The sequence below is a fragment of the Sceloporus undulatus genome, chromosome 2, assembly GCF_019175285.1.
Source record: "Sceloporus undulatus isolate JIND9_A2432 ecotype Alabama chromosome 2, SceUnd_v1.1, whole genome shotgun sequence".
NCBI classification, from domain to species: domain Eukaryota; kingdom Metazoa; phylum Chordata; class Lepidosauria; order Squamata; family Phrynosomatidae; genus Sceloporus; species Sceloporus undulatus.
In genome coordinates, this window is record NC_056523.1 from 273607710 (window position 1) to 273630885 (window position 23176).

The following is a 23176-nucleotide window of genomic DNA, read 5'->3' on the forward strand; positions in this document are numbered from 1 at the left end:
ATTCTATGATAAAAGGCGGAACAAATCTGGTAAGGAGGCAAAAACCCAGATCAGCTGTACAGCGTCCAGTGACCTGTAGTGCTAGGAAACATCTAAAGTCCTTACCTGCTCTGACACAAGTAGACAAATGGAGCCCATGTGGTAAGCAATGGCTTTGTGTGAGTCTTGCAACTGCAGTCCTGAGAATATCTACTCAGATTTAACAACTTCCAGGGGTTTAGCTGTTTCAGTCTGTTGCAATAAAACCAGTAAAGAATCTTGTAGCACCTGAAGGACTCAACAGGTCTTATTTGGCATATGTACTCCACAAAGTTAGCCACTTTTACTCTGACATATTCAGGAGGAATCTGGCTAGTCTTATTGCATCCAGTGGGATTTGCATTTATCCCACACTTCACAATTATAACACATTGCTACCACTATGGCCTTCCTGAATTTTTTCAGTTTGCAGAGGTTCTAGAGCTCTCTGGATGAGAATTCTAAATACCTCACGAAAAGACAAATGCCAGAGTTCACAGAAGACAGCCTTGGCAGTTAAAAGGGTCTCAAAATGCTATATTTGTGTGGTGTTTGTAAAATGTCTTACTCTCAGCTGTGTAGAGCAGCAGGAAGAGGAATCATGCAGCCCTCCAGATATTGTTGAACTGCATCCCCAAGCCCTCCTCCTCATTGGCTAGGCTGGCAAGGGTTGATGGGACATGCAGTTCAATAAATATTTATGCTAGATATCCTGCATATATGTATATGTGTGTGTGTGTGTGTGTGTGTGTGTATATATATATATATGTGTGTGTGTGTGTGTGTATTGTAGAGTGAATAGGTGTGTGTGTGTGCAAAGACGTGTGTGTGTGTATTTAGTGTATGTGTGTATAGAACATATATGTATGTGTGTAAAAATATGTGTATGTGTATTCTAGAGAGCGAATATGTGTTTGTGTGTCTAGAACATATATATATGTTGTAGACACACACAAGATAGATAGATAGATCCACAATAAATGCTTATTCCGAGACATTTGTAAGGAGAGCTCTTTGGAAACCAGAGGTGGGCCTGGACTGGAGAGAAGGCGGAGGAGGAGCAGGAGGAGGGGAGGGGAGGCCTTGGAGTCAGGAGGGGCGGGCTTTTCCGGGAGGAGCAAACTACACTTCCCAGCATGCCTCTCTCCGCAGCCAGGGGACTCCGGAAGCGTTGCTGGAGCAGCTGGGCTAGTGTGGAGGCGTTTGTGGGTGCCCCGGGCAAGGTAAAGGAGGGCTTCATTAGGGGGCCCTTGCTCTGGCCTTCCCTCCCTCTCTCTGCCCCTCCCCTCCCCATCCAAGAAGAGCCTTTCAGCCCCTGGGTGACCTTGGGCAGGCCACACTCTCTCAGCCTCATATGCAAGCCCCCTTCTGGAGGAACCTCTCCCCAAAAGAACCCATGGCAGGGGCCCCATAGGTCTGAACAAAGAACAAGGACAAACGTCTGCCCCAGAGCCTCGTCTCCCTGGACTTTGGACCCTGGGAAAGCTTCCACGTTTGCCACCCAGCAGCAGGAGCCCCAACAGCTCAGAGCATACTCTATGTGAAAGGGACACACTAAAACAAAGGGCAGGACTTGCCCAGAGGGAAACCAGCCCTTGCCCACAGAGAATCGTTGCAGAATATTTACCCATAGGGAAACATTGAATACTTGCCCTATGCTTCCCTATGGGCAAGTATTCTCCAGTGATTCCCTACGGGCAAGTATTCTGTTTCCCTATGGACAAGTATTCCCCTAAGTTTCCCTATGGGCAAATACAGTATTCTCCAGTGATTCTCTATGGGCAAGTGTGGTTTCCCTATGTGCAAATACTGTCATTTGTTTTTGCATGTCCTATATTAAATGTAAATCCACTGCTGCTTAGCTCTGTTCCAAATGGAGGCGTTTTGGAATTCCTCCTGGGAGAGAAGGCTGGAATGTAGGACTTGTCCTGGAAAAGGAGGACTCCTGGTCACCCTGGAGGGTCCTGAGAAATGTGGTGATGGTTTTAAATAGAGAAATGCAACCCCCCTTTTCAGAAAGCCTTTTTGCACTCATCATGGAGCCCCTCTTTTTCCTACTATTTGCTTTCTATCTAACTGGAGGATTTGGTCCTTTTTTCAGCAGCATCAGCATTTGGAGGACAGGGAAGGAGAGCTGGAGAAACCTATAATTTATTTATTTGTTTTTTATCCCACTTTTCTCCCAAAGTGGGACCCAACATATATAAAGCACATTAAAACAACCATTAAAATGGTACAGTTGAAATCATATAAAATTTAAAACATACAAATTTAAAATTAATAACATAAGACAAACCCCTTCACCCGACCCCAATAAACCTGTAAAATTTTAAAAGGCCTGTTTAAATAAAAATTTATTTGCCTGCCGGTGAAAGGCCAGCGGTGAGGGAGGCCAGCCTAGTCTCCCATTATTTCTGCACTGTAGAAATAACGCAGTTTGATGCCACTTTAACTGCCATGGCGCCATCCTACACCTGGGATTTGTAGTTTGGTGAGGCGCTCTGTCAGAACTTTCTCTGACAGAGAAGGCTAAATGTCTCACAAAACTACATTTCCTGGGATTCCCTAGCATTGAGCCAGGGCAGTTAAAGTGGTCTGAAACTGGATCATTTCTGCATTGTGTTTTGGACTTACGGCAACCCTGCGAATGAGAGACCTCCAAGTCTCCCTGCTCAGGTCTTGAAGACTTTGCAAGGCATTATTGTCTTTGCTGGTGAGTCATGTCTACTCATGGTATGGCCAAAGTACACCAGTTTCATTTTAGTCATCTTGGCTCTGATGGAGCCAAGTTCAGGCCTGATTAGCTCTAGGAACTATTTCTTTGACTTTTTAGCAGTCCACAGTATCTGTAGAACCCATCTCCAGGAAGGTTTAAATTTCCTCTTGATTTCTCGGATCTTGTTGAAGAGATCCCTTGGTCTTCGCTTTATCCTCTCATCTTCTGTATCTCTACATTGATTATTATAGTTCACTTTGTCCCTGCGTACAAGTCACTGAATAGTTGTGTACTGGGTTCTGTCTCCTTTTACTTCTCATTTGTCCTTAACTGCTTGGAGAGTTTAATCTGTCATCCATTAAGGCTTCTATTTCTTTTTGGCCACAGATGGTGACTTTTTGCATTCCTCCCTGAGAATGTTCTTCTGGCTCCTTGGGCAGGGTTCAAATCTCCACTCAGGCTGCATCCATACTGCATAAATAATCTAGTTTGACAATGCTTGAACTGCCATGTCAGAGAGCTCTGGTACCACAACAAACTACTATTCCCAGAATTTCATAGCGTTGAAACTTGGCAGTTAAAGTGGTGTCAAGCTGGATTATTTAGGCAGTGTGGATGCAGCCTCAGCCATGGAAACCACTGAGTGGCCTTGCAGGTTCTTCTCTTGTAGCCTTAGAGAAAGGCAGTGACAAACTGAATAAATATTTCTGAGAAAACCCTATAATTGGGGGTAGGAGGGTATAAATTGGAATTGATTTGAAGGTAAATAGGAGCCCTGGTGGCGCAGTGGTTAAATGCCTGTACTGCAGCCATTCACTCGAAACCACAAGGTTGCGAGTTCAAGACCAGCAAAAGGGCTCAAGCTCGACTCAGGCTTGCATCCTTCTGAGGTCGCTAAAATGAGTACCCAGACTGTTGGGGGCAAATTAGCTTACTTGCTAATTAGCTTACTTGCTGTTCACCGCTATGATCTTAGGAATAGCGGTATATATGTAAAACATATTATTATTATTATTATTATTATTAAATGACAACAACAAAAACTCTGTAAACTGTGATATCACTTTTCAGCTACTTTGTAGCTACTCTGAACACCACATATGTGAAGTGTAGCTAATGCACTTTAGAAAGCAGAAGAAATTTGTTCTTCAAGTGAATGTACAGTATAGCATATTCCTAGTGGCTAAATAAATAAATAACAGTGACAAAGGTATTTTTAAAGAATCAGTCCTAGTGTACTAAGGGAAAATGCTGTCAAAAGTGAACCCCAGAGAAATAGTGGTAATACCTTTTATTGAGCTGCTGCTTCTGACATCAACTGTTAAAAATTATAAAGCAGCAGCTTGAAAGTACTTCTGTGTAAATGAAAGCTGGTTGAATCAATGATAATGTGCTTCATAATGCTGTGTTTCTAAGTCCAAGGTAGTTGTAGTAATAACTATAACATGTCGTGGTAGATACGTGCTTGAGTCTCAAGAGCTGTTTGTGCTTGTGACAGTGGTAATGCAGAGTAGACTATAAAATGGGTGGAAATCATGTAGGCCTGTTGTTCATGTTGTTAGACTGCAACTCCCATCAGTCTTAGTCAATGTTAAGGAATGCTGGGCAATGTAAATTTGACCACATCTGGAGGGCTGCATTATTCCCACCCTTGATGTATATAAATTGAGAGTACAATCCTATACAGTGGACCCTTGTTATATGCTGAGGTTTGCTTCCAAGATCCCCCGTGGATAACAAAATCCATGGATGCTCAAGTCCCGTTTAATATAATGACACAGCAAAATGGTGTCCCTTATAAAAAAATGGAAAATCAAGGTTTGATATTTGAAATTTATACTTTTTTTTAATATTTTCAAACCTTAGATGCTTGAATTCGTGTATAAAAAATCTGTGTATAAGAAGGGCCGACTGCACATGTTTGCTCAGAAGCAAGTACTTTGTGATTCAGTACTGTTCACTGCCAGTTAATTGAATGTATTTGGGGGCCAGTACATAAAGAGGTTTTGTGTCCATATTTTGGACAGTTCTAAACACAAATGGATACCAAATTTCATGTCTAAAACTGGAAATACTTTGTGTGGAAATATTTGCTTAGATATTACATTGGAAGATGGCCTGTCAAGTAACCACTGAAACTATTTTTGAAATAAAGGGCATGTAATCTTCTGAACAATGGCATTTTGATAAAATTTATTGACAAGCCGATGTGTATTGTATCCTAAGTGAAATGTCAATACAATAGAAACTAAAATGACAATTAATGATTGATACTAATTATGATTTGTCCTTCAGCCACAATGTTGATCTTGTTCCCACTACGTTTAAATTGGGATTGGGATCTGGGTTAAACAGGCATGGTTCTCCTGAATCCGGTTTTAGAAATTGATTCAGAAAGGGGGGCCATGCTTTTTCACCATTTTTACTCATTTTACCCACGTCAAAAAGGCACTGGTAAAATGGGGTGTTTTTTGGGCTGAATCAATTTATTTGGAAATAAATCAATTCAGCCCAAGTGGGAAGCAGGTGGATTTTAATCCACTCTAGTTTCCAATAGCAGCCCAGCCCAGGGGGCAGCTGGCATGGCCCGGCCCATCACTGGGCTCTCCTGGCCCCAAAATCCCCTGCCCAGCCTCCATACTGGCTTCTTTGGCTGCTGACTGGCATCCGTGTGCCTGCTGCCGAGGAAGCCGGAAGAAGCTCGCAGAGAAGCCGGAAGCCAATCAACCTCCTTGCCAGCTTACCCCTGGCTTCTCTGCAACCTCTTTCTGGCCTCCCAGGCCACTGGAAAAATTTTTTAAAAAGATCACAGGGAAGCTAGTCAGCAGTCAAAGAAGCCGGCCAGGAGACTGGCCCAGGGATTTTGGGGCCAAGAGAGGCCAGTGACGGGACGGGCCAACAAGCTCTCCCCTGCCCCTTGCCAATTCCTGAAACAATTCCTGAAACTGGTACAAACACAGTGGGAACTATGTTTTTTCTGAACCAGTTTCTGGAATCGGTTCAGGAAATGGAATTTCCGGTAAGTGGGAACAGGGCCATAGCAGGTTTGATCCTGGAGGGCTCCAAGGTCAACTCAGCCTTCTATCCTTTCATAGGCTGGTGAGTACCCAGCTTGTTGGGAGCAGTTAGCCCCACATTGTAAACCACTTAGGGAGTGCTAGTTCACTGATTAGCAGTATAGAAACGTACTTGCTGTTGCTATTGCTATATAACTTTTCAATACTATCACGTTTCAAGTGAGTTGATCTTCCTGGAAGCTTTCTTCACTGCCCAGTCTTCACTACCACTACCACAGAGTCCTGGCGGTGCAGTGGTTAAACGCCAGTACTCACAGCCACAAGGTTGTGAGTTTGATCCCAGGGGCTCTAAGGTCCACTCAGCCTTCCATCCTTCCGTAGGTCAGTAAAATTAGTACTCAGCTTGTTGGGGGCAGTTAACTTACAGACTGTAAACCACTTAGAGAGTTCACTGATAAGAGGTATAGAAATGTACATGCTATTGCTAATTGTGACTTTGGTATTCAGCGGTAGATCTTTATAATAATAGTAATAATAATAATAAAATTTATTTATATTTCCCACCTCTCCCTGCAGATCAAAGTGGGATTACAACTGATAAAATCAAACAATACTTGAATATCTTACCTAGTTGCTTCATAGCTGCCCTTCAAAGGCTTGGTCTTCTAATTTCTAGACTGCACTCTCCATTTTGATTAATGACTGAGCCAAGGATAGGAAATCTTTATTTCATTGTTTTCATTACCCACTTTAAGTCATCTGCTGTAATTATTATTTTTAATTAATATTCAACTGTAACACCGCTTTTGCACTTTGTTTATTAACTTTCATCAATAGTCATTCCAAGTCTGCTATTTTCTACAAACAATATGGTGTCATCAACGTATCTTAAATTGTAGATGTTCCTTCTTCCTCTTTTCATGCAACCTTTTTATGAGTTCCTTCCCTCTTTATCTATGATAATATTCTTTATACATTAAACATTACATATACTTTAAACAGATACGGTAATAAAAGACAGTGTTGTCTGACAACTCTGTGATTTAGAAACTGTTCTGTTTCTCCATGTTCAGCCTTGACAGCCGCTTCTTGACCTGAATATGTTACATATTAGGACAATAATATGTTGTGGCAAATCCATTTCTTTTAAGGCGATCCATAATTTTTCATTATCTACACAAATCCTGTTCTATAATCCATAAAACACATGTTCAATTTCTTCTGAAATCATTTGGTGACCTCCATTATACAACATATGCTTTCAGTATTATACATAGTGCCTGTTTGGAACACAGCTGGAACATGCAGCATTTCCCACCCCAGCTATGGTTGTGGTTGTTGTTGTTCGTAAAATCTTGAGTATGACTTTGCTTGCATGAGAGATTAATGCAATGGTCACTACAATCCCTGGTGCCATCTTGAGGATTGAAATGTGTTTCGAGCATTTCCAGTATTTAGACCAAAAGCTCCCAGTAGAACCTATGGGAGCCTTACAAGGCTTAACAACCAGGTTTTGATCAGGACTGCAGGTTATTTCCTCTCTGAATGCCATCATCCTGACAATGCACTTCCACCCACAGAAGCTGTTAAGAATTATAAAAATGATTGTAGTAGTTCAAGTAGGATTCTTTAGTGTCATGGCTAGTTTGGCACACAGTCACTGTGTCAAAAAGAATAGTGTGTGCCACTCATGATTAACAGTATTGTTCCTGTAGTCAATGTGGGTCAAGATAGACATTAAGAAGAAGATCCCCGTGTATAGTTTGGGATTCATATTGTTTTTGGCTGTGATGTGATTTCCTCAGAGATAAGTGCCTGAACTCTCACTCACTTTGGCAAAGTAAACTTGTGTTTATCTTCCACTAAATAAGTAAAATGCAATAGTGAGAAAAAGCATGTGCTATAACAAACAGAAAACTTTCACCACTCAAGGAATCACTGCATCTAAATATGTTCAAAGGATATCATGTACTTTGACCCAATCTTTTATAAAAATTTGAGCTTATTTTATGCAAACTGCCTGTTATGTTGAATAAAGTCAAAGACAGGTGTGCTGTCTGTAATATTGCCATACAATATTAAATGAGTTCTTCGTACTGTATACTGATAACATTTTAAACACTACAGTTTTGTCCAAACAGACAATGGCAGATATCCAAGCAAATCCAAAACAACAATTGATTTCTGAGCTTCACGGTTTAGCAGCTGTTGGAGACAAGGCCAGGCTTGTGGTCCTGCTCAATCATTCTCCATCCCTTATCAATGAAACTGCAAAGAATGGTTGGACAGCATTGATGTATGCTGCTAGAAATGGACACTTTGGAATAGTACAGGCTCTTCTTGAGAAGGGGTAAGAAAAATATAGAAAATTAATTGTTAAGATTGTAAAACGTATACTCAGCTAAGATGCAAACTGCAACAGCATAATTATATAGGGATAGTTGTTTTTCCTTATAATTGCAATTATACAGACACAATTTCAGAGCTTAAATTAAAATTGGAATGTAAACAGATTAAAACCAATCCTCTTATATCTCAAATACTTTTACTCTGGGAACAAACAATATCTATATAAAAGTCCATTGATCATTTTACAATCCAGGGAAAGAAAAGGTGACATTCAGCAACCCATTAATCACCCTTTTTAATGAGCTGCTACACTTGTAATGTGGGGTTTTTCCCCCCCAAGATAATCAGTAGATGGTGAAAACTATGCTAGGCAATGCTGTTAATTCAAGTCCTGGTAATATTTAGATTGAGAGAATTAGGCTGAAGTCCTAAACATGTTACTTAGGAGCAAGTACCAGTTACACTTAGTTCTAAAAAGATATGCATTTAGATTGTGACACAATGGTATTTGTTGGTCAGTTCTGTACACATTTAGAAGTAAATCATGCTGATCATTGGATCACAGCCCTAAGCACACAACTGAACAGTTAAATTGTATTGTTCTTAACACAATAACAGTGTCACCATAATTCAGGAGCTGTAGTAAAAAAAAAAACAACTTTAAATTGTTGGTGAAGCTAATTTGATTTTATAATTTGATTTTTTTAAAAGGTGTGACAAATCTATAACCAATACATCAAACCAGACTGCACTGGACATTGCTCGATTTTGGGGTTATAAGAACATAGCTAATTTGTTAGTTAATGTGAAGGAGGGACTAGAACCCTTTTTCCTGACTACTCAAGTCAGAGAGCATGAAAACTATTTTTGCAGAACATTTCTGGATAGGAAGAGTGAGAAGAGGCCAGATGCTAAATGGCTAAATGCAAAACAGAAGCTGTCAACTACAGTATACATTCTTTTTTCAAATTTAAGTCCATTGGTTATATCAGAGCATGGTGAAGAAGATAGCTTCCAGTCTCCAAAAACTAAACTTCATCGGCTTGGCTATAAAGATGTAAAGGAATTCCTGGAGCACACTGAAACCGCCACATTGATTTTTCTTGGAGTAGAACTTGCATTGAAAAGTAGCTCACTTCCACCTTTGAATGGGAAAGATTCCAATGATGGTGAAGATGATGGGCTAGTTGTTTGGTTTGCTGTTAGTATAGATGCTACTGCTGCTGACAAGTTTCTGCAGAAACATCAGAACTGTTATTTCCTTCGTCCACCAATGCCTGCATTGTTCCAGTTGTCTGAAAATGAAGCTGGTAAGAACCTGAAACATTTCTTTTGATTGAGGTTTTGTACCGTAACGTAAGACACTGAGGACAGGCAAATTATTAAATCAAATGGGACAGAGATATAAAACCATACTTCTGACTTACAGCTGATTTAGCAAAGTTTTAATGTTATTTTGTCGTTCTCCTTCAGTACAGTACAGAGTACCTAGAAACTCCACATGAGCTCCATTCTGAAACCATAAGTAATGTTCAGGGCACTTCTTCTTCTTTTTAAAAAAATATATTTGTTTTAGTTTCAGTGTGGTGAGGAATAATGATTTATCACTTAGCTGCTCATTGCAGATGTGTGGGTTTTTTGCTTTAAAATGTCATTTTCCCAACTCTTGTACTGACAAGTTTTGGCAGCACCTAAATTGTAGAACTCCTTCCCCCAAGAGATGATATTGGCCTCTCCCTAGTTCTGCTTTACTAGGACACTAAAGTCTGTCATGGTCTATCTTTCTTGTAGTGACTCTTGTCATTCATTTAAATTTCCTGCTTTCAGGTTTTGTCCCTTGGTTCTCTGGCTTTTATGTCCAGTTATAATGTTTAATGCACAGCACAATACTGTGAGAGAAAAAATACAATTTTATAAATAAAGATGGGGGGAGCATAAATCACTTGTTAACATTATCTTTTGTGATAAATTAGAAAGTTGGCATTGCAGTAATTCCTTTGATGATAGAAAACCCCACAGATTGATTATTTGTTCTGGTCATTTTTAAGGAATCATTGCCCAAGCAAGATCTGTTCTAGCCTGGGATAGCCGATATCAGTTCTGTCCAACATGTGGCAGTGCAACCAAATTAGAAGATGGAGGCTATAGGAAATCTTGCTTGAAGGAAGACTGTGCCAGCCACCAAGGAGTTCACAATACATGCTACCCAAGAGTTGGTAAGATAATTTTCACAGTTGTCCTCTCTAATAGCAAGAAAAAGTTAAGTATGACCCATTTATAATATGCAGCCTGAAATTACTATCTATCTTTGTCTTTTGTTACATTGTTCTCCAAGTAATGCTTACAGATCTGAAAGAGCAAAAATGTGGATTGTGCTCTAAACATGTGCTCATATCAGTTTTCAGTGGGCATTGGCAAATACTGTGTATGAAATGTTAACCCTGGTTAAAATTTAAGCCATATTCCAACCTCCTCATTCCAGTGGCTGCATTTATATAATGATAAATCAAGATTGCTGGTGAACCTTGGCTTTACATAAATGAGCTGCCTGTTTGTGCTCGCAATCTGCTCACATCACCAGTAGTGGCTTACCTTGCATGGCATTCAAACCCAAGATGTTGATTTGTTGATCCTAGGCAAGTTAGGAGAAGAGGTAGTAATTGTTGTTGGCTTGCTGATCCAGGATTATTTCAGAGGAAGAATCCAGGACTCTAGTTCAGATGCTATACAATTTCTAGCTTGCTTATCCTCTTATAATGACAGGAGGTGTAAAGAGAGAACAAGGGAGCTATAATGGCTGGCATGTTTCATTCAGTTTAAGGATTTCTAGCAGTCTGAACATAGCTGCTGTGTTCTCATTACAAAAAAGAAATGCCTGCGTGCAGCCATCAAGAGGCCCATTTTTAGAGCACAGGAGATACCAGTGCAACACAGATGTAAATTATTTCAGTACATACTGTGTATAGCTATGTTCAAACTATAAGTTGACCTCACATATAACTCGAGGGCAGGTTTTGGGCCAAAATTATGGATTTCTATATGACTCATGGATAAGTCGAGGTAAATCTTAGGGGCACTTAACAAAGTATCTAAAGGATGAAGCACTGGAAAACAATGCCCACAAAACTTATAAAATTCCAGAAGGTATGTACTGTATAACTGTTTGTGCTCACACTAAAGGCTGGATAGATGAAAGAGTAGAGGGGAGTCAGTGCTTCCAGGACAGATTACACCCTTGCTTTTCACCAGGAGATGAAATCCTTTAAATATATAAGAGTTAACGTGGGTAAGTCGACCCAGGTTTTTTGGGTAAATTTTTTGACTAAAATTTCTAGACCTATACATAAGTATAGGCAGGTTTACCAAATAGATAGTAATTGTCTAGAGTGAGCAGAAGCTGTGGGTGTAGTACTGGGGTTTGAAAAAATTCAATGTCCCAAATTGTTGCAAAGGCACATGGCTAAGCAACTTTCTAATATCCTGTGTGGGCTATTGTACCTCTCTGTGCCAGTAGTAGCCCACTCCTGCACTAGATGTGCTTTGTCTTATTCACTTCAATGTGCAATTATTTTAGTTTTTTTAAAAAAGTTTTTATTTGCTCTTTTACTTTTCTATCTTCACAGTTTCATATCCTCTACTATTCTGAGGTTGTGTGCACATTGCTTTATTGTCATGTAACTTTCTTCTTCCCTTCTCTCTCATTGTAAATCCTAGGCTTGTCCCTTCTCTTTCTTCTGGTTTGTTAATTTGTCTTCCAGATTTTGGCTGATGTACCAGTTTTTTTTTTTTTTTTTTTTTTGAATTTTACAGAGAAGTATGCAGAAAGTGGTTCTTAAATCTTCCAAAGCCTAAATAAAGGAAAGAATTGTGAACAGGATAACATGGACAGGATTGCTGAGCCAACAGTTGGTGTTTCTAGTGACATTTTCTTAACAAAGCTAGCAGTCAGCATGATTTGAAACTCCTGCTGGATGCCTTACAGCATATGTATTTTCCACAAGTCATCAGTCTTCGAAACTTATTTACCTAATGGGATTGTCATATCCGTCATTTTGACAGCAAGGAAACAGTACAAGATGAAAAGCCAACAGAAAGGGCTAGAAATACAGCTGGAAGGTTGAATATCAAATTGCGAAAGAATTGGGTTGCTAAGTCGATACTAAAAAGTGGTGCCCAATCTGTTAAATCCACAAGACTGGAGAGAAGATGTCACCACCACATTTTACATTGCATTACTTTGCTGGCCCTTTTGCTCACTGTCCTCCCCTGTCCCTTCCTCACAACATAGACAGGAAGAGTCCTATTTGCTATAATGGCAGAAGAAAGCAAGTGGACAAATGGAGAGGTGGGCAGGGACAAACAGTTGCAACTGTTCTTAGGATCTATGATGATTTTTAATTTCTGGGTAAAGACCTGGAAATCCTGCAAAAAAAGCAAGAAAAAACAATATGCAGAGGTGGGAGAATAAAAGGGAAGTTTGAGGAGAGAAGAAAAGAAGCAGAAAGGTGCAGGATAATAAGGAAGAACAAATTAGGTGGAAAACAGAAAAATATAATAAAAATGCAGAATATGGAGAGGAACGAAAGTAGAAACAAAGGTTTGGTCCCTTCAAACACTGCAGTGGTGCTACATTTGCTTTCCTTGGGAAATAATACTTTATAGGTGGAAATGTTGTAAGAAGTGAAGCAAAATGACCCTCATGCTGTCCAGCATTTTAACAATTTCAATAGGGATTTAATTCTTTGCTTTCTTCTCAATGGAAGCAATGAGTAATTTAAGCAATTTTCTTCTCTCTGCATGAACATCTTTAAAAAAACTGCATTTTTCAAAGACTGTTTGCAATTTGGGAGTTATTCTGCACAAAATACACATGGCACTTTTATGCACAAAGCAGCATTTTTACACAGGAAATTATATTTTTGCACATAAATATTATTTGATTTGCAGAAAATACTGTTTTCTTTCTATAAGATGCTGTTTCCTGCACAGAAAGTGTTATTTTCTGCCCAAAATATCTGTGCAGATTTGGTGTAGAATAAATTCTGGTTCCCAATTGACAAAGGGGTCAGGCAAGTCTGCATTCCGTCACCCTATTTGTTCAGCTTGTATGCAAAGAATATCATAACGAAGAGCATGTTTAGATTCAGAAGGAGGAGGAGTGAAAATCAGAGGAAGAAACATCAAGAATCTAAGATATGCAGACAACACCATACTACTAGTGGAAAACATATCAGATTTTGAATAATTACTAAGGAAGGTAAAGAAGAAAGTGCAAAGGCTGACTTAATGCTGAATATAAAGAAAACAAAAATAATGACCATGGAGAAACTACATAAATTCAACCTAGACAATGAGGAAATAAAGAGTTTCTATTCCTTAGATCAAACATTGATCAGAATAGAGGCTTCAGTCAGGAAATCAGAAGACTGGGAGTGTGAAGGAACTACACTCATCCATATTTGCGGATTTGATTAATATGTTCTCTCTAGGACTCTCTAGGTCCTCCAGTGCAACTCTATGGCCAACTTTAATTAAAAGTTGCACTGAACGACCTAGAGAGAATACTCTACTAGGCATTTGTAGCTTCTCCAGTGCAGTTCTGTGGTCAGTGTGTGTCGGACGTTGACCACAGAGTTGCACTGGAGGACCTAGAGATTCCTAGAGAGATTCCTCTCAGGTAAAAACATGGTGTTTTTGTTATTTGTGGTTTTCCCATATTCATGGGGGTCTTGTGCACCCCTAACCCTAGTAATATGGAGGGAGAAGTGTAGTCAAGATCCTAAAGAACAGAGATATACAACTCAATACTAAAGTTAGAATCATCCAAGCCATTGTATTCCCCATCACCATGTATGGATGCGAGAGCTGGACAGTGAAGAAAGCAGATAAGAGAATAATCAACTCATTTGAGATGTGCTAGAAAAGAGTGCTGAGGATACCATGGACAGCAAAAAAGACAAACAAATGCATCCTGGAACAAATCAAGCCTGAAATCTCCTTGGAATTCAAGATGATGCTAGTAAGGCTGTTGTACTTTTGCCACATCATGACAAGGCAAAAATTCATTAGACAAGACACTAATGCTAGGAAAGGTAGAGGGCAGCAGAAAGAGAGGGAGACCACATATCAGATGACTAGATTCTATCAGAGAAATCACGAGTCTGAATTTGCAGGACCTAAGCAGAGCAATGGAGTATAGGGGAGCTTGGAGAGGTCTCATTCACAGGGTTACCATGAGGTGAGAACAACTTGAGGGCAGTTAACAACAACAACAACAACAGCAACAACATGTCCTGAAGTTTCTGAAAATTATTCTACCTTTAAGCATGCACTTTTGCACAAAGGTGGGGGTTTTCTGCACAAAAGCATTTTTCACACATTAAAAAACCATTTCCTGGTTAGCTACATTATTGTGCAAATTTGCTGTTTTGTACAAAAAAAAAGCAATGTTGAACAAAAATGTTGCTTTCTGTAAACTGTTCTCTGTAACAACAACAACAGTTTTTGTAAGAAAAACATTTTTTACACAACCTCCCCTCCCCACTTTCCAGAAACCCATATGATTTTTGTTGTTTTTGCATAATTGGTATTTTTGTCCAAAACAACTATTGTGGGTTTCAGGAAAACAACTGGGATTTGTGTGTGAAAATTGTAGGTTTTATTCAAAAACTATTTTTTTCTTACAAAGGAATCCCATTTCTAGAAAAACATGCGTGTTGCAAAAGTCACAAAAATCAAGTTTTTTGTATAAAACATTGATTTTGTGCAAATGTGGGTTTCTGGGTATGAGTGGGGTGTTTTGTTTTTGCAAAAACAACCTCTTTGCTCAAAATATATTTTTGCACAAAATATAGGCACACTTTTCAATGCAGGGTTGCTAGAGGAGAGTTATACAAAATCCAGGAATTTGGTACATTAATATTAAAAAAAAAAACAGCTCTCTGGAATGTTTTTGCATTTTTTTAAAAAATTGGTTTTTGTTTGGAAAAAAACCCACAATTTTTGTGCAAAACATCTCACTTGGAAACTTGTTTAATTGTACTTTGCTGTTTCATTCCACACTAACAAACTGGTTTGCAAATTGCAAACCATTGATTGAATCCATGGCATGCCTGAGGACTAGGGTCTGTTAGAGAATTTTATTGACTATTATCAACCTACTTATAATGAGATGTTTCTCCTCATCTAAAATGAAAGGGGAAGAAATACAAGAAATGCTAATGAGGGACAGACAGACTGAAGAACAAAGTTTCAAGCAGGACATTGATACGATGAAACAGCATTGAGGGAAACTAAATCATATAGTACTTCGAACTCTGCATAATGTTTGGAGGGAAATATATTCCACGGCCTATTAATCTGTGACTGGAGAGTTGAAGGCAAGATTTTTTGCTGGTTAAGTCACTGCTTTCTGTTGGGTGTGTAAGTAGGTCACTTATTGCAGTATTTTTAGCAAAAGCATGCTGTAGTTCCAGGTAATTTATCTCCTGAGTTTTCACTGTTGGTCTGTGTAAGTATATTCCTCCAAGGCATCTGTGCTACGAAAATAGGTGAATAAGTATCTTTAAAAAACCTGCAATAAGATTACTAGCTATGGGGCTTCTGGAGAATTGGATTTCAAGCTTTTAAAGGAGATATGAATACTAAGTGAGAATGGTACATTTATGCTTTTTGTGGCTGTCTTTTGAAACTGTTAAATAAGAACCCATTTCTTTTACCTGTATTCCAGATCCTGTGGTGATAATGCAAGTTATTCATCCAGATGGTAACCATTGTCTTTTGGGTAGAAAGAAGACATTTCCTCCTGGCCTGTTTAGTTGCCTTGCTGGATTTGTAGAGCCTGGTGAGTTTTCTTTTTTCATGCTGTGTCCGATGTTTTGTTTTGTTTTTCCTTCCTGTCCTAGGTACTCATTTTCCCTTTGATGTCTAAATAATAATTTGGACTTTGTTCAGCCAGTAAAAAATGGTAGTGCAAGGTAAAGATACAATAATTTATCTTGGCCTCTGCCTGCCAAGTTGAAGAGCCCTCCCCCCGACCACCATCTTGAGGGGAGAGAAGCAGAGGTTGTTTTTTTGTGTGTTATTTTTTGTTTGTTGTTGTTTTTTTTTTTTGTTACTTGCTTTGTTGTTGTATATGCATATGTATGCTGTAAACTGCTTTGATCATAGGAAAAGCGGTATACAAATAAATCATATTATTATTATTATTATTATTATTATTATTATTATTATTAATTGCTGGGTTTGTTTCAACTGTTAATTTATTTTTTATTTAACTCTGCTTTGCAAGGTATCTGAATAGACTTCTGTTTCCAGAATTGGGTCTGTGATCATTTCTCATTTTGTCCTATCCTGCAGCCCTTTAACCCCTTCCACTCTTCATATTATCCTTGAGTTGCTATGTCAGTACATACATACATAGACATGCGTTGTGGTTTCTTCTGCACTCTGATTCTCCAAGTCAGCTACAGAAATAAAAATAGAAGAAAAGCCATGGCCCTATCTATTCCAGCATACTGTTTGGACAATGGCCCATCAGTTGTAAGGCTGTAAGCACAAGTACATCCTCCTTTTCATATTGCCTGGCAGCTGAAATACAGAAGCATACTGCCTCTGGTACTGGACGTAGCATGTAGCCATTCCGGCTAGTAGCCAATGATATTTACATCCTTCATGAATTCATTAAATCCCCTGTTTTAAAGCTTTCCACGTTGGCAACCATAACTAAACTTTATAAACTCCATAATTTTGCTGTACACTGTGTGAAAAAAAGTTCTTTTTATCTGTCCTGAATCACCTACCATTTAACTTCAGTGTGTCTCTTTAGGTTCTAGTATTAGGAAAGAGAGAAAAAACTTCGCACTATCTACCATCTCCTCTTACTTTCCTCAGACCCTTGATCATGTTGATTGCTCTTTCTTACATGTTTACCATTTCCAGATAGAAGTGATACTGTATTGGACCATATGTTCTTTGCTACTAGTCAGAATATTTGGGCAGATAGTACAGTTTCTTTGTGGGCCATTGGATTCAGGGCTACTGTCACCTGTGGCAACATATCTGTTGCTAGCAGTAGCCTCTGGTGTAATTTTGCAAAAACCAAGAACCTACAATAAGATTCTTCTCATAGGCAGAGAGTGCAATTTGTGGGTCACCACAATATAAACTACAATTATGTTTTGTTACACTTAATATCTAAGGCAGTGGTTCCCAACCTGGGGGTCGAACGACCCCTTAACAGGGATCGCCTAAGACCCAGGGTTGGCTCCATAATCTATAATACTCCAATGCATTAGTTCTCAGTCTGTGAGTCGCAACCCCTTTAAGGTTCTCAACATGTGGGTCGTGGCATCAGGAAGGTTAAGAACCACTGATCTAAAGACTCCCATGAGTCTGGACATAATTTAATTGATCCCCACTGCTAAAAACATTGCAATACATGTGTAGATTTTAAGATTGCAGCTTCCATTCTCAAAGTACTCTTCAATCCTTGTTTACTCTACTGGAACTAGAGCGGTCTGCGTGCTTTGAAGAACAAAGATTCATATTGTCAGGCTCATGAAAAGTGATGCCAATATAATTAAAATGGAAATGCTAAATCTATAAAATCAAACAAGTAATTTGAAGTGGACTGCAGTCTCTAATTAAAATCAGCATAAAAAGCCATTTCAGTGTCCATTTGTAAATGATTAACAGGTTTCCAAGCGGAAACTTCTGAAGGTACTTTAGAAGTATTAATTATTGAAGAGGTTATTCAGAATAGTTCTAGCAGCAGTTACTGAAACTGAGGTGGTTTAAAAGTTGTTTTAAAGTACAGCCCAAACCTCTTGCTGTTGATGGCTGAATGAGTTAAAATGGTACCTTGATAGGATAGAGGACTTCCTATACGTACCAAAGTAAAATGGCATTCCAGTTAAGCTGGTGAAAAGTTGGTGATTACTGGAGGAAATCCCTGGACATAGGCTGTCCCAAGACTCAGGAGGAGCCAAGTTTGAATCTGTAGGATCTAGCATTACAGTCAGCACTCTGTATCCACCGATTCTTTATTCACAGAGCCATGACTTGAAAATATTGAAAAAAAACATATAAATTTCAAAAATGCAAACCGTGATTTTACCATTTTATATAAGGGACATCATTTTATTTTGCCATTGTATTTAATGGGACTTGAGCATCAATTAATTTTGCTTTCCACAGAAGGTCACGGAACCAAACCACAGCAGATACCAAGGGCCCTTCAGGAGAGATCTTTTATTCCATTTCTCTCTGGTCCTACTTCAGGATTACAAATTTTAAATTCATTTTAAAAAGTCAACATTTGACAGCTGCAAGCTTTCAGATCCTGCATTTTATCTAGGCACCTAGGTTAAGTGAACACTGTAAAAGTGGATTGTAGTAAATTATAGGGCTATATAAAATAAAACTTTTAAATATATGTTTATATTTAAGAAAGCACTGAAAAGCTGCAAATGATGTGTGATAAAACATGCATCCCGTGAAAACACCAGCAGGTGTAACCTTAAAGATCTGATTTGTTAATTTATTTGTTTGGTGTGTATGTTTCATCTTGTACATATATATGTTCTTCTTTATTTGTTACATTTCTGATGTGTGCTCTGCATTGTTGTTAGCTGCCCTCAACTCAGCTTCGACTCATGGCGACCCTGTGGATGAGGCATCTCCAAATGCCCCTGTCCTCCACTGCTCTGCTCATTTCCTGCAGACTCGTGCCTGTATCCTCCCTAATTGAGTCCAGCCATCTTGTGGGCGGTCTGCCTCTCCTTCTGCCCTCAACCTTTTCCAGCATTATTGTCTTTTCCAATGTGTCATGCCTTCTCATGATGTGGCCAAAGTACACCAGCCTCAGTTTAATCATTTTGGCCTCCAGGGGTATTTCTGGCCTGATTCGCTCAAGAACCCATTGGTTTGTCTTTCTGGCTGTCCATGGTATCCTCAGCACTCTACAGTACTCCAATACCACATCTCAAATGAGTTGATTTTCTTTTTATCTGCTTTTTTTTTCACAGTTCAGCTCTCAAATCCATACATAGTGATTGGGAAATTTATGTCTGGGTCGATTCTAACTTTGGTGCTCAATTGTATATTTTTACTCTTTAGGATCTTCTAGGTCTTTCATGGCTTCTTTTCCCATTCCTAGTCTTCTTATCTCTTGATTGCAGTCTCCATTCTGGGTGATGTTTGATCCCAGGTGCAAGAAATCTTTTGACTATTTCAGTTTCCTCATTGTCTAATTCTAATTTATGTGGATCCTCCATGGTCATTATTTTTGTTTTCTTTATGTTCAGCAGCAGGCCTACCTTGGTACTTTCTTCTTTGATGTTCCTTAGTAATTCTTCCACATCGTTGATGTTTTCCACTGTTAATATTGTCAGCGCAACTGCTGGGGTCCAACAACCCTTGTCAGCAACTCAAACGAGTCCTGGGGTTAAATCAGACCCTTGTAGCAGAGCTGGCAATTTCCAGAAGCTGAAGCGTGGCTCCCAGAGTCCAATTGGGATGACAGCAACTGGATGTCTTCCAGGAACTGCAGCAATGCAGGAACCTCCAGGAACACACAGCAAACCGATGCTGTAGCTTCTTCTGATAAACCACCAGAGAAACAAAAGTCCCCAAAGTGCTCTTTATTCACAGTGCTATAATACAAAACTAGATCTCTCAAACTCCACAACATACCAATCCAACTCCTACTTCAAACCCACACCACACCCTTGTAACCCCTGGGTTTATATAGACTCCAGACCATGTGGTCTCCCAAACCCAATGAGTTCAGGTGTGTAGCCATGTCATGTGTCTCCCTTGCAATCCAGACACATGTTTCATCATCCATGGTACGTGCACTTGGACACTGAAGTGTCCTTGGCCCAATGAGCTTCAGCTGTGCTGATCAGCCTTGCCACTATGCTGAAGGCTCATGGCCAAACACACACACACATCAAGCATTTCCCTGTGTGCTGTGTTTTAACCCTTCAAATCCTGACAAATATTGTGTCATTCGTATATCTTAGATTTTCTTTCCTCCTATCGTCACTCTTCCTTCGTCTAAGATTGTGGAGAGATTCTGGGAGATTTTCAAGATAGCTTCAGTTCTTTTGAGATGCTTACAGCATGGGATGTAATCTTTGCACGGAGCTTTGTCAGTTAACAGTTCCTTCCTTTTCTTTGATTAGGTGAGACAATTGAAAATGCTGTTCGAAGAGAAGTGGAAGAAGAAAGTGGAGTTAAAGTAGGCCATGTTCGGTATGTCTCTTGTCAACCATGGCCAATGCCCTCCTCACTAATGATTGGATGCATAGCAGCTGCAATGTCTACAGAGATTAAAGTTGACAACATTGAACTAGAAGATGCCCGCTGGTTCAGTAGAGAACAGGTAAAGTTCAATTTAATTTCCTTTTCTTATTGATTGCCCTCTGACTGTATTGGTTAGGGCATGCAATATGGATGTGCTTTTTCAGGCAGACAAATGAGTTCTCGTACTCTTCCTATTGTACAGTGATTACACTGAAATTGAAAATTATGTGGTACTAAAAGAATTCTTCCTCTGTTTAGCCTAAAGATGCCAATACTTTCTATGGATATGTTTCAAAAGCAAGCATCAAAAGTATGATGGCTTTCTGGACATGCAACTTTCTCTCAGCCATTCTATAATGGAAAAAGAAATAAAATTAGGCAATCATATTTTAAGGAACACATTTGTATAGAAATGTCAATTTATCAGGTTTTGATGCGATCTTACACCAGTAGAAATGTGTATCACAAAGTAACTTGCTCCACATTTTCTCCCAATCATCACTGTTTCAGTATTATATTTATACAGTGCGCCATATGTGGGCGCACTATACACAGCTTCCTGCTTACGTGGAAGCTGTGCAACAATATAAACAATGGGGCACATGCACTCCATTGTTTCCTATAGGGTGCGAGCATACGCGGATTTCCCCGTACACGGGGGGTCCAGAATGGATCCCCCACAGAAGGAGGGCCCACTGTAATTCCAAGATGTTTAAACTTGCCTACTTTTCCTTTGCCTGTGCCTACTGAAAAACAAGATGTAACATAAAGATATGGTTGTTAGAGCCACAACAACAACAAAAGTGTTGATGTTTTTATGAAAATGTCATGCTGCCTTAGTCTGTGGTTTTCTGTCATCAAACTTAGGAATCAAATCACCAAAACAACACTCTGGAGAAATAGTAGTTGTTTATAAAATGTATAAGAACAAGCTAATGTATGGATGAAACTAGTATTAGTTTGTCTTGTTGCACCTCTCTAATGAAAAACAATTAGGCACATCCTTGTGAAGGCCTTAAATTTGTAGTCCATTATCTCTGATGAACTACACATATTCCTGTTTTGGTGTTAATCTGCTTGTATATAATTTTTATGTTTCAGGTCATTGAAAGTCTCAATAAAAGGACCCAGAGTGCTTTTGTTATACCACCACAGCAAGCCATTGCTCACCAGTTGATAAAGCACTGGATTGGAACAAGTGCCAATCTTTAAATCCAGCAAGTTGATTAATCTATTTTATACCATATCTGCTACCATGCTAGAATTAAACTATGTATTATCCATCCCCCATTTGTGTGTGTGTGTGTGTGTGTCCCATCATTTTGGAGTCTGAATTTATTAGCCTGTATTGCCCCCAAAAAATCACACAGAGATCTTTTTTGAACTCCCACGGTCTGATACTGCTTATATTTGGGAGAGTAGGAGAAAAGTGAGAATGTGTGCGGGAGTGTGGAATCTAGCAGACCATATAAAATGACTGGATTTGTTTTAGCTTGAGATTTGAAGGATTTCAGTCAATACAGAGTGCAAAAGCCACAGATATAAGCACTTACAAAATTGTTGGTGTGGGATCCGAGGGGAGGAAAGTGTCATTTCTATTTGATTATTTCATTTGAGTTTGGTTACTCTTGCTTTGATTCTTACCTAGAACAGATTTTAACTTTCTCAAACTTTTTCTATCATAGCTGAAAGGATTCTACCTAAAGGCTTTCAGCCATTTCTCAAAGCCTGAACTGATAAAATCACACTTTCTCTGCTCTGAAAAAGCATTACAAAGAGCCACTTAAAATTGGCACATGGATACCTGTATTTCAGCTGTTTTTATTATTTTTCCAAGAGGGAAGCATTATGATAGAGTCTGAGAAGGACAGCATGTAATCAGCAAAGTATCCTGGGATCTCTAAGCTAGTGTTCTAAGACTTCCGTATCAGCCATATGCTGCAGTAAAAGCCACTTTGAAGTGATTACTCAAAGGACAGTGCCTTGGGATTGTTCTGAGCAGAGAATAACACACTGCTACATCCTGTTATTTGTAGAACTGGAGCTTGGGCAGTACGTGCACAACAGTGGTGCGTAATGTGACTTGGGAGCAGCAAGCTCCCTCTTGTGCTTGCACAGGTGTCATAGTTTAAACTTGTCAGATTTGGCCCACTTGGAGAAGAACTGTAAATGATTACCCTATACCTTTCAATATAATTTTCATAACACCCAGAAAGCAGATGCATCTTGTTGTTTCCATGTTTAACTCTAACCAGCACAGCAAATTTGAACCAGCACAGCAAATTAGAGTGGTATTCTGCATTAATTGTTTAACCCTCTTGAAGATAGGTCCAAAACACTCTGCAGCAATAATCCAGTTCAAGACTGCTTTTAGTGCCTTGGTTTAGTGCTAGTACCATCCTGGCAATTGTAGTTTATTGCGGCACCAGAGCTCTTTGATAGGCTAAATGTCTCACAAAACTAAAGTTCCCAGAACTTCCTAGCATTAAGTCAGGGCAGTTAAAGTGGTCTCAAACTAGATTATTTATGCAGTGTGTTTTGGACCATAGTCATCAAAATAACTTCCTTATCCCCCCCCCCCAAAAAAAAAAAAACCTGTGGCTATGACCTTTCCTGCTTGGAAACCAGATTGACTCCTCCCCAGGGTTACCATTGTTACAGGCCAGGCAGATTTTAGTTGGCAATTCTTCAGCCTGTGCATATACTATTAAAATGTTGATATATCTTTCAATAAAGACCTATAACCTGCTAAAAACCTATAGATGGT

At 39.3% G+C, this 23176-nt stretch overlaps 1 protein-coding gene across 2 annotated transcripts; it reads left to right on the plus strand.

Annotated features, from left to right (window-relative positions):
• The first annotated feature begins 1107 nt into the window (after nt 1-1107).
• Nucleotides 1108-21699, plus strand: NUDT12 (nudix hydrolase 12). Of its 2 annotated transcripts, none has more exons than XM_042451550.1 (7): nt 1108-1241; nt 7879-8101; nt 8812-9410; nt 10149-10316; nt 15830-15943; nt 20289-20488; nt 21511-21699. In XM_042451550.1, the coding sequence occupies exons 2-7, from the start codon at nt 7896-7898 to the stop codon at nt 21619-21621; spliced, it is 1398 nt and encodes a 465-aa protein (XP_042307484.1). In that variant the 5' UTR covers nt 1108-1241; nt 7879-7895; the 3' UTR covers nt 21622-21699. The 2 variants fall into 2 exon arrangements, with proteins under 2 accessions (XP_042307484.1, XP_042307483.1); XM_042451549.1 differs by having other exon boundaries at nt 1128-1241; nt 7893-8101.
• The last annotated feature ends 1477 nt before the right edge of the window (nt 21700-23176 follow it).